This window comes from Megalopta genalis, chromosome 2, assembly GCF_051020955.1.
Source record: "Megalopta genalis isolate 19385.01 chromosome 2, iyMegGena1_principal, whole genome shotgun sequence".
Taxonomy (NCBI): Eukaryota; Metazoa; Arthropoda; class Insecta; order Hymenoptera; family Halictidae; genus Megalopta; species Megalopta genalis.
This window is the reverse complement of record NC_135014.1, coordinates 23,600,863-23,616,912: the sequence shown is the minus strand read 5'-3', so window position 1 is coordinate 23,616,912 and position 16,050 is coordinate 23,600,863. Positions and strand designations below refer to the sequence as shown.

The following is a 16,050-nucleotide window of genomic DNA, read 5'->3' as shown; positions in this document are numbered from 1 at the left end:
GGTTTTCGAGAGCGGAATCCCGTCGGGCCGTCCCCCGGAAACAGCCGAACAGGCACGGTACATTATTATTCATTCGAGTTTGCGTTAGCCTACGAAATTTACACGAACGTGAGTCGCGCGTGTTAGTCGAGCCGGGACGCTTGTTTCCGGTCCCCGTCGTCCTTCTCGGCGGATCGTCGCGTCTTTTTATCTCTCGCGAGCCAAGCCTTCATTTCTCAGGTGACAGGCGAGAGATTGCCGATCGATAAACGGCCGTTCCCCGACGCAAATCGCGAAAATAAATATATTATTCGGATCGGAATTTGATCGGCGCCCGCTGTCAACGGACCCGAAAATTTACACGGGAAACCGCGGCCCGTCGATCTCGCGCGATTAGACTGCACACGTCGCGTAGCGAAACGCGTTCGTCGCGACTGTAATAGGGTTGCCCCGGAATTTTTACGCAGCCGGAGAAAATGTTGATCGAACTAGTTCGAATGTTGCGTTTGTGTGCGCGCGTGTAAGACGGTTTTGAACATCGATCGTTAAACAGCCGGTCTAGATAAAAAGGTGGAAAAAAGAACGCGGCAGGCCTGAAAAGTCGAGATAGCCTAGTTGTAAAACAAGATAACGCATTTGATTGATTAAACTTTATTGAAGTTTACTACGCGGCTAATGTACCTATCTGCGGCTTTGATCGGGCGAGCGATGCAATAAATGCGAACCTTATAGTAAATAGTTCTCTTTATCTTGCGACTGGTTAAATATACTCGGTCCATATAATTTCCTCGGGATGATCTGCTAATCCTGATCATGCCCGAGCACGATGCAAAGGAACCTAGCTGTTAAATGATTACGGCTAACAACTTTCTCACGATCAACATCAAAAGATCATCAAAACTCTATATCCACGACGATATATTCGCACTGTTGTAACCTCGTGATAAAACATCGGACGATGATCTACCATAACTTATTTTAAAGAGAAAACCCTCTCCTTTCGTTCACTGAAATGATCGCTTTCACAAAAATTTCTTCCTCCAATTTCTTTCACTTTTCTTTCCGAACGTTGCGGTCGAGTCGGCGAATTTTTATCTCGCAACTGGTCAACATTCAAACGGTTACAACCTCGCGAGACAAAATCGTATGAAAGTCTACCGCAGCTTATTCGAAAGAGAAAAACCTCTTCTTTCCTTCCCTGGCTTCTCTATCGGTTTCTAGATTTCCTTCGTTAATTTCTTTCATTTTCTTTATATAATGTAAATTATATAATATCTTTGGCCTCGAACCAGTCATCCTTCAAACTGCTGTAACTTCGCGGAACAAAATCGTACGACGATCTATCGTAGCTTGTTTTAAAGCGTAGACATCCCTCTTTGAATCTGCGGTGGTCTCAATTATCTTAAAAATGTATGCACCCGGCAGCGCTGGAAACAGCGAAGACAAAGAGGACGTCGCGTTCGCGAGCGTCTCACGGGTTAAAACGCGGCTGCAGAGCTCCAGCAATTTTTTCTCCCGATTGAAATCGTTTCGTGCTCGAAGATTGGAGTCTCGTGCAACGTCGGTTTAACGAATTGTACGGCAGGGCCGAGCGCTCATAACGTCGGAGCTGTTTCACCGCGCGGAATGGACGGCGGCCGATGAAAATGTTAAGTAAACGAAAGAAGAAGACGGGCAAAGAAGTTCCGGAGGGAAGCGATGGCTCCGGTCCGAGGGAAACGACTTCGGGGAACTGTCGTCGGCACACGAAACTCGAAGATCACCGAAGATCATGGCCGAGGAGACGAAAAAGAGCGGTCCGTACCGTGAGCACTCTCACGAATCGGGTCGGGACCGTCTAATTTTCCGCACGCGAGTGATCCGACGGCGCTCGACGAGAGATCCAGTCCTTCTCTCGGAGCCACGCTAACGAACGTATCATCTCACGGGCGACAATCAACGCCATTTCGACATTGCACATGCGCAATAATCTTTATTATTATTATTCGGTATGACTGAAAAATCAAACGCGTTCAATATCGTCGAATGTTCGAGAATGCGACATTTTCATCGTCTTCGCTTCTTCCCTCGCCGAATGGTAGATGAATTTTTTAGATAACGAAGGATCCACGGATTCAAAGGAGAGATTACGCGCTTTAAAATGAGCTATGGTAAATCGGTATCTGATTTTTTGTTACTATGTTATAGCAGTTTGAAGAGTGACTGGTAGGATAAAGATCGACTGACTATGTGAAATATGTAATGAAAAATTGAAGAAATAGGGGTAAGAAATTTTTTCGAAAATAGAGAACCTAGGGGAATGAAAGAAGGGATTTTTCTCTTTGAAATGAGCTATGGTAAATCGGTATCTGATTTTTTATTACTAAGTTATAGCAGTTTGAGGAGTGACTAGTTGTAGGATAAAGATCGATTGGTTATGCGAAATATGTAAAGGAAAATTGAAGAAATCGAGGTAGGAAATCTTTTCGAAAATAGAGAACCTTGGAGAGTAATAGAAGAGGTTTTTCTCTGTAAAATGAGCTATAGCAGATCGGCATCTGAGTTTTTACTACTAAGTTATAACAGTTTGAAAAGTGACTAGTTGAAGGATAAAGATCGACCGACTCGAGTGAGCTATTTTAAAAAGAATTTCAGTATTTAATTATTTAAAAAACTATGTAACAGAAATCGACGTTATTCAATTCATTTCTTGTACGATTGAACTGTATTAGATTTATACAAGAAGCGAGATAATGTTGCAACTGCTGCAGATAACATCAATGATAACCTGCGTAACGTAGTTATCGAAGGGAAAAATGTTTAGAAAACCATGTGCCTTCGTTTACTGATCAAATCCACACTCGAAGTGCATTTTAATCATGCATCACAGGCACCATTTAATTTTCTGTCTTATTAAAATCTATTATATTTATACAAGAACGAATATATAATATCACAAATATCAAGGAAAATATTTCCAACTGCCTGTACAACACGGTTTTCCAACGGAAAACCAATCCTCTAAACGTTTGAAAAATCATGTATCTTTGTTCACAAAGAAAATGCACAATCTAGATGCATTCTGAATATGCTGAACGACGCAGAGAATGATTAAAAAGTTAACATCTGAAACAAATTATTTGAAGAAGGTGCAAGCTCCTCGCTTGCAATAACCATGATCGACGATCGAACGCAAACAACAAAGGGCGTCAACGTAGCGAGGAACCGTCGAATAGAAAAATCCTGAGGGCCGAACGGGAGGGCGGAGGTCACGTACGGGACATAGTTGGTCGGAATCAATATGGAGAACGCTGACGAAGAAAATTATTGTTATCACGCCGGGGGCAGTGCTGTTCCGCGCGGAAACGTCGTCTTCTTACCCTCGGACGCGCGATAGAGATTGCTCGGGCATAGAATCTAATTATGTGATAAACATTGTTGCACGGTACACCTGCCCGTAAATAACATAGAATCAAACGCGTATCACGTTACACCGTAATACACGAGCAGGCCCAAAGGATGAGAGAGAAAGAATGAGAAATAGAGAGAGAAATAGGGAGAGAGATAGCGAGAGAGAGAGAGAGAGAGAGAGAGAGAGAGAGACAGAGAGTGAGAAAAAGAGAGAAAGAGAACAGGTCTCCGGGTCCCGTTCCACCGCAATCGGCCATCTCCGATACGTAAGCCGTCCCCCTCTCGCCCCCACCCCCATGCTGCGCGTGTTCCTTGCCAGGATTAATTATATTCTACCATATTGAACATTATATTAGCACGACGAAAAGAAGGCCGGCTGGTTCAACGGCTAATTATACCGCTCGGCGCTGAATAATCCGCGTAACGTGGCAACGAACCCGCATTCCTAACCCTTGCACCCCCCCTGCACCACCAGAAAAATAACGAAACCAGAGGGAAAAGTTCCTGCAACCCTTTTTGCTAGATCCAGCCAAGAGAAGTCCCGATACTGTACTCGATCTAATATTTATCCACATTTTTGCTAAGAAAAGAAACCTTCAAGGAAGACTCGCTTAAATAATACGGTTATTTTGTTGCTCAGGCTAATTACAAGAGAACGAAATATGTATTTAGAGTCCTCGTATGTTGACCAACAGGTGAGAATAGTGCGCGAGCAGTACAATTATTTATGCACGCTGGAATATTAATTATTATTTTGATATGTTAAAGCAGAGATAAATCAATCTTGGGGGCAACAGGTCTGTAGTTAGGCGAAATTTAATCATTTTTTCGAAGAACAGTATCGACGATATCGGAATGAACTCTTTTAGGATAAATTTTGTCGAGTCCCTTTTGTTTGTTCACTTATCGCACAGCGAATATACAAAACCTGAATATAACGAAATGACAGATAATTTGGAAACTATTGCGGAATTTAACAAATTTATTCCAGATGAGTAATAAACTATTAGAAAACTCTGTAAACCTTTGTAGAAGAGAACGATTGCTATTGGACGGAAAGGAGGCGCCGTAAAATATTAAGCATTAATTATCATTAGTTGATTTATTGCTGTACATAATTTTCAATTAAATGTGCTGTTCTTTTCTCATCGAATAAAATTGCATCGATCGGCGAAATTCAATTCCATATCATTCGTGTACGATTATAGTGTACAAGAATTGGTTATAGTTTACAAGAACATATAAAAAGGAAACGTCGGTTATAATTCCAAATAAATGAAAATTATGTTAATTGTGTGCTATTATTTTGTCACGGAGCGTATTGTGTGCGCGTAGCTTTGGTTCTTTGGCCTCGGAACACAAACTTCGATGCAGGTAAAACATTAATCTTGCCGATTCACGCACATTAACCGAAGATTCCGCGTTATCAGCCGTGACTCAAGCTCTCCGCAAATGCATAGAATCCGCCGGCTATCGATAAGCCTTGCCAGAAATTGTTCAAAGCTGAAATCGCGTTGCTCTCGACTGAAATCGTTGGAAGCGCGGCAACAGCGAATTTCTGAGTCATTCGAGCCGGTGGAAGCGATTTTCAATTCAATGACGAAGTTATGCGAGAAGTTACAAGCGCTCTCTCTCTCTCTCTCTCGGAGTTGGAGGAGGAGGAGGCCGCAACTTCGTCTTCTATCAGCTCGACCGTGTCCCCGCAAGAATCCACCGGACAATTCTCTCGAGCGAAACTGTCGAAGGAGCCCGCCGTCACCGACGAGAATCGTCGCCGGATCAACCTGAAATATTAATCGTCCGAATATTTCGACGGGGAACGCCGCGCGCGGCGCGCGATAACAACGTGACAGGTGAATAACAACTTCGGGAACGAAGCGGTTGGTTACATAAGACACATTATCTGGAGCACTCGACGGATTCGCTTGAAACAGAGAGAAAAAGAATGGAAAAAAAGAGAAAGAGCCGCGCGAAGAGGGAAAAAAAAGGCCGGATTTTTCGTGGTATCGCCGGTTGCTCATCGAGAACAACCTGATCACGCGCCGCGCTTACGTGGAATATTTATTCAAACAAGCCTTAGAAGGCAACGGCTTATCGACAGATACGATATCGGGCAGCCTTTTTCTCTTGCGCCCGGCAACGCCGGCCATGCTTCTTCTTGTTTGCCGTTGCGGCATTTTTCGAAATTAGTGCAATTATGTAGACGCGGCCGCGACACGTACACGCACGCGCGCGCGCGCGTTTCTATCCGCGCGGAGACGGACGCTCTCGAGAGCTTCGAGAAACGGATCGCGACGATTAAATCGATAATACGGAAATCAAAGATAATTTCTTTTCGACACGCTTTTCCTGGATACCTGCGATTATCGATACTCGAAGCAGGATTACGGCCGGGTTTTATCGGACGGGAATAAACGCTTGCAATTTCGCCTGCGTTTCCGAATATTATTTATTATTTCGTTTACTCGTACCTGGCGATAATCCTCTGATCGTTTTTCATTAGACAGCCTAATGAAATTTAACTAAGGTATGCTTGGAGAGATCAGCAAAATATCGGCACGTTTTTAATACGTTACTTCTTTAAAAATTTAATTGATCCGAGTCGTTGATGATGTTCTAACTACAGTAATTAACGAGATATACGGTCTTTAAACATTAGGGTTGTTTTTACCCCCCTCGACACGAACTTCGACAACGACGACGGAGAGAGAAAAAAAGGAAACCACCTGTTTCTTGTTGGACGCGTATTCTTATGGACAGAGAATTTCTGTGCTGTTTTAAGATTAGAAAGAATTTGATATCGAGATTCAATTTGATCGTCGCAGACACTGCACTTCGAGTTTTTATGCAAATGCATTCGTTCGCTTTGTCAATTGTTCCAACAGCTTCGCATGCGCGAACAGCGAATCAAATACCATTTTATATATATAACGAGCCGAATATTTATTTTTGCTCGCGTTTCATCGTCTGCCCCCCCCCCCCCCTATTCGCATTTGACACCACGCGTAAAAATTAGTCCGGCGATTATTATGAATTTCGCCGGATCCCCGGAGACCGCGTTACGAGCCGAGCGCGTTATCAGAGCAATTTCATGTTCGCGTTGCACTTTTATTGAAACTAATAAAGATCCGGCTGTTTAGAATCAGATAATGCCACGCCGGTCGTATCGTTTTAATTACGATCACTCTTATTTTCGCGGTATCGCGACGCATATTCACGTACGCGCGCACACGCAGGCCCGTCCCGCGATAATAAACACCGCAGATAACTCGGCGCATCGCGAAGATATAATACAATAATATTTAGCCTTTTTTTTCCCCCCGGTTTACGGAATAATCTGCGATTTATCGCCGACAAATCGCACGCGGACCGATACCCGCGCCATTTTTGCAACTTCGATCACGATTGTTTGCTATTCTGCGTGTCCACGTGTCGCCGCAACGAAACACCAGCGCGACTCTCGCTGATCGAACGAATCTTCTTCGGTTTCCGACGCGTTCACCGATTCTTCTCGGTTGACACTGCCTCGAATGACAATTGAAATATTTTCCGGTTTAAATGTAACAAAAGTTCCTCCGCGTTTAATTCGTTTAACACTAGATTTGCGCAGTACTGAAAGCAGCTGCTCGATAATATTCTATTCAACGAGGCATTTATTCTGATTTTTAATTAGTATTATATTAATATTTGCAGCAGGTGACGCGTATGTTGAATAAATAATTCGTAGATGTATCTTTACAGTCCGAAAAATCGTAAATTAAAAAGTCAGTGACCCGTCATTTTGAATAAAGCGAAGTATAAAATTGTATAATAATAATTGCAGCAGAGCTTCGATTATCTAAACTAATTACGACAACATGAACGCTGCGTTAAACTAACTTTCACGAGAAATACAGTTGCATATTATCTCCTAATAATAATACTCGTCATTTTGACCCGTAAACTCAGCATTAAAATATGAACAATAATAGAGCAGCGCAAAGTTCTGTGAAAAGTGCAGAAAACAAAATTGGTGAGCGCAGCAATGTATCAATAAATCATTTCTAATGTTCGCCACGAAACGATCGTATCTCGCGTGACGTTTCGGGTTTTATCAGGCCCGCGATTGATCATCGTTCCTCGCCGACGTCGCTCGAAAAACCATCGAAATCTGTGCGCAAAGACGGCGCGTGAGTCACGTCGTTAATAAAGCGCAAATCATTGACACACTTTTGATCGACTTCAAACGTAGATACGACACAGATTCGCGCCGCGATAAACCGATCGCCGTGAGCAGCGTTCAATTAACGACGCGGTGAATCGCATACGTTTCCACGGAGCCGCTCTTATCTTCGCTGATAACCGGCCTGCGGAACGTGTTACGTTTTATGGAAAATCGTGACATATCAATATCGTAATTCAAGCTCCAACTAATTAATCGTTCGACGCGCGACAATAACTTTTCAACGTGCGCGCGAAGATATTATAGGCGAACGTATTTTTCGGCGGTAATTAACGATGCCGCGGAATAATTGATTGAAAGACTCTCCGAGCGAACGATTAATAAAATACCGCTTTGCTTTGCGGTATTTTCGAATGCATTATAAACGGTCAACGATATCATGGAGTTCATCGTTCAGAGAATATAAAAAAAGAGACTCTTATCGTTTGTAAAAATTTCAAAATAATCAAAAAGTATCGAGACGGGTGTCTCGGAATTATTAAATGAAAACAAACTACTTGTGGTCGAAGATATCTTCACAGTTTATCGCTCGGAGAAAATTAAAACCAAGCTCCCGCTATTTGCAAAAATGTGAAAACAATCCAGACGGTGCGGGAACGGTGTCTCGAATTATTAAACGAAAACAAACTACGACCGATATCTTGTTCTCCACCGGAGAACATTAAACGTTGCTGATCGCGATGAATTTTCCCATAAAACTCTCCAAATAAAGTCTGCGCAAATATATTCCGACACGTATTTATCTTCTCGCGAAGTTATACGATTGAGAACGAATGCACGTCGAATTGTGATAACATTTCGCGATGAGCACAGAAGGAGATCGACGCGGTGTAATTCTTGTGGCGCGGGCTCGCGGGTCGCCCCGCCGCTTAGAAATCGCGCCGGTTGCCCTTAACCGGACTAATTCGCGGCTGAAATCTTTTCTTTCTTTCCGCCGCGCGGCAACGCAACGCCGGCGAATTTATCCGCGCGGAATTTCGTTATCGTGGCGAGGAATCGACGGTAAAGAGGGAACCGGGGAAACGCGGGGCGAGGCGGGGCGAGAGTCAGCGCGCAGGAAAAGGGAATTCACGTTCCCGTCGTAAAACGCACGCCGGAATCGGCATTCGCGTATTTGCGTATGGAAGCACGCCGCGTTAACGCAGCCGAGCCGCTCGCAGAACTTATTTCGCAATCGAGGCCGCCGCCCCGTAGGGGCGTGAGTGCAAAAAAATTATGGGAAAACGGGCTTCCGAGAGTAGACCGCGTTATTTAAATGTTTGAGAACCGAGCACCATAAAATTCGAGAACGAGGAAACGCGCGGTTTACTGCTTCGTTTCTGAGATGCTTCTGCCGATGTCGTGATACCGGGGGCGCGACGACGTTTCAAGCCGCCCCTTCCTGTCTTCGGCGCTCGTTCTGTCAGAGAATCGTTATTAGACTGCGAGAATCGTTATTAGATTATGGGGAAATATGAGTGGATGAAATACAATAACGCGATACTGTTGAAAGGATTTGACAATTTTATTATATTATTTAATAAATATATTTATTATTTAGTTATTAATATTAATATTAATATTATATTATTTAAACGAATTATTCAAGACGGGAGTAAATGTCTGCGCAGTTAGTATTTCTTGAACCTAATATACAACATTTTTATTTTGCATTAATATGCGTTCGTTGCTAAAATGATAAGGAACGGAAATTAAATAAAAATATGTTATTGCTGTTAATGATTCTGATAAGTTTAAGGTAACGTACTGATATTATTAAATTGTTCTTGTGTCTTCACGATTTTGTATGTCAGCTACTCATTCTTGCCATGAATTCATAAAATCCACGGTTTAATTATAACTAGACAGAAGTTCTTCGCACAATTATAGCTTATTAAAATTCCTAAACTTTGAGAATCTGAGAACTCATTATTTCATTGGCATTTTTTTGAAATCCAGGACATAGAACTCTGTCTGATCTCAATTCTCTCAAATTTCTTTGTAAAATCATTGTATTAGAACAGCAGCAGTTTTCTTAGCAAACTATGCAAATCTAAAAACACCATCCTCTGAATCTAACTCCAATGTTCTCAAATCTGCTCGCAAAATAACCAATTCGCACAGTTCGTTTATGAAAAAACTAATTCCAACTGCATCTTTCTCTGTATTTAATTCCAATTCCCAAAATCATGAATTCGTTCCAGCATCTACTGTATGTTTATCACATAAAAAGCATCTTCTTCTGCTTTCATACTTACGTTGCTTAATAGTTCTTCGTTCTCAATAATTTTCCTAAAAGAACTTTCTTCTCAAAATGTTGGAAACAGAAGAATCAAATTCTATATCCATTTAGGGCAACGGACAAACATTCAGTTTTTTTTTGTTATGATTAATTTAAGTCTATTAATTCTTTCTTTTGTATCCTTTTCCCCATATTTCTTTTCCAACTGCGCTGCTCGTACGTCTGATAAAATCTCTCATCTATTATATTTTCCTCTATTTTTCTGTATTTTCCACTGTTATAATATTCACTGTATACTAATTATAAACGCTACACTTTTTCTGTCTTTTCTTCCTACTATTCTATTTCATTTACATCTACGTATTCGATTTTTTATTGCACTCGTGCGACGGCTCCATAAAATCTCTTCCTCTTCATTTCCTCTTTCGTAACAAAGGGTTTTCTGCGCTCGTACACACGAACAAATAAATAAATCGTCACGACAATGCAACGGACGAAATGATTTGCATAATGATCCGCGCTCCGTTCGCCGGGAAACGAATTCAGCACCGAGGACCCGAAGACCCGGAGCAAAGTATGAAGGATCGCGGCCTGGGGCAAATTGATTGCGCTATCATGCCGCAAAATGGGAGATCACAGTGCTAGGCAACGTGTCGGATAGAGGAGAAGCAGAGCTCGTTCCAGGTAGAACCGCGTCAGATCGCGGGGGCCCCGGGTTGCACGCGCGATCACAATGGAACGAATGCACAATGCAACCATTCCCGAGCAACAAAGGCTCCGGCAAGGTAGCGCGGGGGTGGCCGGGCACACGGAGGGATCGCCTGCGCGCATTGACAGCTGACGGATCGAGCATGGTTTTCCCCCAAAATGCACGGCGTTTGATCGTTTCGTGTTTCCCCGCGGACAAATAGCGGCTGGCATGACGCACCGTTCGTTTGTTTCTGCGATCTCCGGTTTCGTCGACGAGTGCCAACTTTCCGGTAAATAGTTCGAGACCGCTGCCAACCCCTTGTCGCGACTTTGACAGTGCGTTGGTTAAAAGTCGAGTCCGTGTTTGGACTTTGTCGGGAAAAAACGACTCCCGGGATCCGCCGAGCGAGACGAGATTTTATGGATTTCGAAACGAGCCGGTCGAGGAAAAGATTGCGATGACATTAGAAGAATATTTGGAGAATATTTGAGAATATTTGCATGTTGCATACGACTTATGGACATTATTCAAACGGGGAAGACATTTCTTACAGGATATTTCATCTTGTCAATGACGGCAGCGATAAAACAGGCATATATCGCTGTTCTAATTTAATACTGGGACATTTGAAGAAAAACGTGATTCGGAGATATTCTAGTATTTCGTATCAAATAGTATTATCTGCGATATTATTATTGTATTTGTTGGTATATACAACGATACTCTCTCACACACACACACACATGCATACATAGGGGCCGAGCTTCATAAATGCACATACAAGCCCGAGCTTCATAAATGCACTTACAAGCACGGTCTTCTCGGGGAAACAAGCATGCATTAGGACTCTCATTTACCTGGAATTTACCTAAAGGAATAGTATAAAAGGACTGCACGTTCCAGTGCGAGACACTTCCCAGAGAACTACAGAGGCGTCCATCAGCCTAGAAGACGATCAGACAGTATCTCCGCAACTTCACATGCAGTTACTCTTCTTCATATAAAGTACATTTTATATCCGCTAGGTGCTTTTTTAATCAACAGTATAATATTTGTATTGCATTATTAGCAAATAAACAATTACAAATTACAACAGTATTGAGTGCAATAGTGAATATAATGAATTCAATATACATTGGTGCAAAATTCTGTGAAAATAATGCATCGTTATATTCTAAAACGGAATTATTATTAGAAAATAAAACTTTAAATGCCTTTTTCTTCAAACTTCATTATTCAGACATATCTCGGAATTGAATTAGAGCAGCGATATTTGTAGCCAATGTCACAAAATTCAAAAATAATATATTATTATTATTATTATTATTATTATATATTATTATTATTATTATGTTATATATATGAAGAGTTATTCTGTCAGTTTCAATGTGATACGTCTTTCTTCTGTATTGCAGGAATGGTTGTTTACCCATGTATGTAAACGAATTAGATTAAAAAAGAATTAAACCTTCATTCAAATGACGCTTCTTATCATTATCGTGCATAACTTTTATTTTGCAGTAAAATCCGCGATCTAGACGCGAGTGATAAACATTGAATCTTTATGCAAATTCGTTCGAGATTCTCTGCGAATGAAACCGATTATCATAGCGTGTATCTTAATGCAAATTTCGATGCATCGATGTTCATTCCGCAATAAACGATCGACAAATTCTGAATCTTCGTGGAAATTTCAATGCCATACGTTCGCCGCGATTGAAACAATCCTCGAACTGTCAAACTTCGGCAAATTTCGATGCTTCGACGTTCATCGTGAATAAAACAATCAGCGAATTACGAATCTTCGTGCTGATTTCGTTGCCTCAACATCGACCGTGAGTGAAACAATCAACAAACTGTAAAACTCTGTACGCCAACATCTTCTCGACAGGCTACTTTCCGAAAGATGAATTCACGCTGTCATCTATCAAATTCCCAGCACGTTCCTTTGCGTTCTGAAACGCGAAAATGTCACAGGCGCGTGGAGATTCACGTTTTAATAGACGAACGCCGACGAAATAGGATTTGATCCCTCGCGAGCCCGACGTTGCAAGGACGAGTGAAATCTGACAGCTGCTTGGTTCGCTTCCGAAGGCTTGTTCGCGAACAGAAGCTGGACACGAAGATCGCCACAAAATATGCAACACAGAGACGCGCTGTTCACCGATGAAATATCAAGCATTGTCCTCCGGGCTTTCTTTCCAAGATCGGAAAATCCGCCAAGATCGGAGCGCTTGACACACAAGTCACAAGTTATGACACAAGAAAAAGGGAATAGGACGCTGACTATCTCTGGACTCGAGACGGAGAAAAAGATCGCTGAATTCTTTCGACGTGTTCGCGGCGAGCTCCACGGCGAGAGCTCGCCAAATAAGACAGGCGTACTCGAGCACAGGCTCGAAGTATTCTCGAGTGTGCTGGTATCATTAAAAAATGTCAAGGATCGGTGAATAAGAGAGCCGGCGATTTCGAGCTTCGCGAGACTACAACAAGCCCCCGTTCTCTCTCGATTCGACTGCGTACGCTGTTCTCAGAAATTCAACGAACGACAAAACGCCTCGAAGTCGGCGCGCTTTGGAAATCAGCGCGAATGTTTACCGAATGATCCTGAATCTGCTCGGAACGCGCGAGTTTCGTGTCGCCGCGGCTTAACAGCCGGCAAAGATCGCGCGGGCAATTACATGTCGATATTGCACAGGTTTTCGCAACGAAACATAATACAGTTCGCAGATCGCGGCATTTGCATTGTGCGCGGTCGCTCGATGCACCGTTCGATGCGAGGAAGCGAAAGGTGCACCGACGAATCCGGTAGCATCGTGCGGGATCAATCAGTCAGAACAGAGTTGCGTCACAGGTATCCCGACGATCACGGAACAACGACAGAACGAAAATAACCTTGCGAAAGCCGCGCTGAAAACTGTCCGAGAGTAGAACGATGATGATATCGAACGGCGTGACTCAAGACCGGGCACGGCGATATCGGTATGCTCGAAAGCATTAAATCGTAATTAAACGATCGATCGTAACGAGTGAAGAATCGCCGATAAACCTGTTCCGCGGCGGTTCGAGAAGTTCCTATGGAAAATTGGAGCGGCTCGCTAATCGATCGGCTTATCGCTTGATAAGGCCATTCAAACAGACGTCCGGTTCAATTCGGAAGAATCTTTCTCAAGAGAGCGAGCGAGAGAGCCAAAGAGAGAGACAGAGAGAGAGAGAGAGAAAGAAAAGAGCGAGAGCCACCGACACATACGACTGCACCGTAGAGGATCGCGTTATCGGCCGCTCCTAAATCCACTTGCAGGTTCGATCTGGTCGCGAGACGAGTCGAACTCCATCCGAACTAATTACAGCCCCGGCTGATTGCCTCTTGATCCGTACACGATTGTACAATAGGTTGCGTCAGCGTTTATCTCGTCGCGACGAGGACGACGTCAGACGGCGGAGCGTCGTCGGACGGGTACGAATGCCTAAGATAGATAAATTCGAGAGCAGGTGTCCCGGGGACTCACCGTTCTCGGTGCAACGGAGCGGCCCGGTGGGACTGCCGCCGGTGGAGACACCCTCGTCTTCGCTGCTGCTGCTGCTGGCCTCGCTGGGGCTGTAGCTTCTCCTGCTGGCTGCACCACGGAGGATCTTCTGTCCGGCGGCGGTGCCGTTGTTGTTGTCGTGCATCCTGCTCTGCAGCCTCTCGTGAATAGTCCTCGCCCTGGAGTGCACTCTCTGCTGCTGCATCGAGCCCACGGAGAAGTCCAGCGGCTGGTCGATCTCGGATTGCATCTGCTGCCTCTGTCCGCAGACCGAGACCAGGCTCTGCTGCTGGGTCTGCCCGATGACAGCCTGGCCGATCACTGCCTGCCCGATCACGGCCTGGCCGATAGCGGCCTGCCCGATCGGGGACACTTGCTGCGTGTCCTGATGCACCGTTCCGGGCGTGCTCCACCACTGGTGTCCACCCTGGATCGATCTCCAGGCCTCGATGGTGTTGTTGTTCGTCGGGCTGGTCTGCTTCTGCTTCTGTTGCTGTTGCTGCTGCATCTGCTGCGTCTGCTGTTGCTGCTGAGCCATCGCAACCTCCACCAGGTTGTTGTTCTCCAGCAGATGCATGCTGGGCGTCTGGGTCATCGACGACGGCAACGCGAACAGCGAGGCTGCCACCGAAGGTGGGCTGGGCTCCTGACGTTGCCGATGGCTGGAATGATGCTGCTGGCGTTGGTGATGTTGATGTTGATGTTGATGTTGATGCTGATGCTGCTGATGCTGATGCTGATGCTGTTGCTGTTGCTGTTGCTGATGCGAGCTGGACGGTAGCACCACCGGAGGCGGAATCTGCCGGACGGTCCGCGTGGCCTCGGCGACCCACCGGCGCACCGCCTCGCTGTCTAAACCCGCCAGCCCTGCGGACTTTGCCTTCGACTGACCTCCGGGCGATGATAAACCCTTGTCGGGTATCAGGCCGGGCAGCGCGAGGACCCCGGTGCCCGCCACCGCGACCCTGGGTCCCTGGACGCCCCCGTAAGCAGCCAACGCCGCGAGATCCAACGTGGTCGCCTGCTGCGCCCCTTTCTCTCTACCGAAATTATGCCCACCTCTCTCTTCCCGACCCGTTTCACCGTACCGACACCCGACGATCTCTATCCCCGGGAGCCTCGTCTCTGTTATCCCACGACGGCACAGTACGCTTCTTCATCAACTCACTAGCACTAACAACCCGCACATATACGTCCGTACACGTAAATCCCAGTTCACCAATATGCGTATCGGAGCTAACACTATCCCTACAGAGTGTCAGCACACCGGACCTGTTCTTCCTACGGTTCACCTGGTCACCGGGCTCCTCGTTCGCACGTGTCAACTAACATTCGGCACCGGCGGCGACGACGAACACGGGAAAACAGCGACGGCGACGACGACGACGACGACGATGACAACGGTGTGCCAGTGCTGTCTCTTTCTCACCTGTCATCGGCCGGCCCGGTCAGCCATCGACGAACTCGCGGCCAGTGTCGTCGGGTAGGTGTCCCGCGCGCGCTACCATCGCTCGTCAACTGTCAGAATATCGCGGACTCCCATGGGGCCACGATCGCGGGAGCACTGTGCGCGGCTGACACTCTCGGCCTCTTGGCGAACGGAAGCGCACGTGCGGCACCCGGTTCCGTCTCGGACGGCGACAGGGGGTGACAGGATGCGTGCGTGTGCCGCGGCTACCCCCTCAAGCGGATTCGGCGAGCCGAGGAGGGGGTGAAACAGAGAGAGAGAGAGAGAGAGAGAGAGAGAGAGAGAGAGAGAGAGAGAGAGAGAAAGAGAGAGAGAAAGTCAGAGAACGAGAGATAGAGAAAGAGAGAGAGAGAGAGAGAGAGAGAGAGAGAAAGAGAGAGAAAGAAAGAGGGAGAGAGAGAGAGAGAGAGAGAGAAGAGACCGGGTATATTCGTTATCGCAGGCACACGAGCGTCCGCGACGAGCTACGACGGTGGCAGCTACGGCTGCGACGGCTGGTACGGCGGTCAGATGCTGTCGCGTGCATGTGTGCAGCTACACTAGAGGGCCCAC

General features: G+C 45.4%; 1 protein-coding gene across 2 annotated transcripts in view; it reads right to left on the bottom strand.

Moving 5' to 3' along the window:
- The window catches only part of LOC117220622 (uncharacterized), a 222,974-nt gene extending 206,924 nt beyond the window's left edge, over positions 1-16,050 (bottom strand). The window contains exon 1 of one of the 2 annotated variants that reach the window (XM_076518792.1): positions 14,013-16,050. In XM_076518792.1, the coding sequence (XP_076374907.1) occupies positions 14,013-14,625 (613 nt within the window). In that variant the 5' untranslated portion in view covers positions 14,626-16,050. The remainder of the gene's footprint in view (positions 1-14,012) is intronic. The other variant, XM_076518793.1, reaches the window with a different exon arrangement.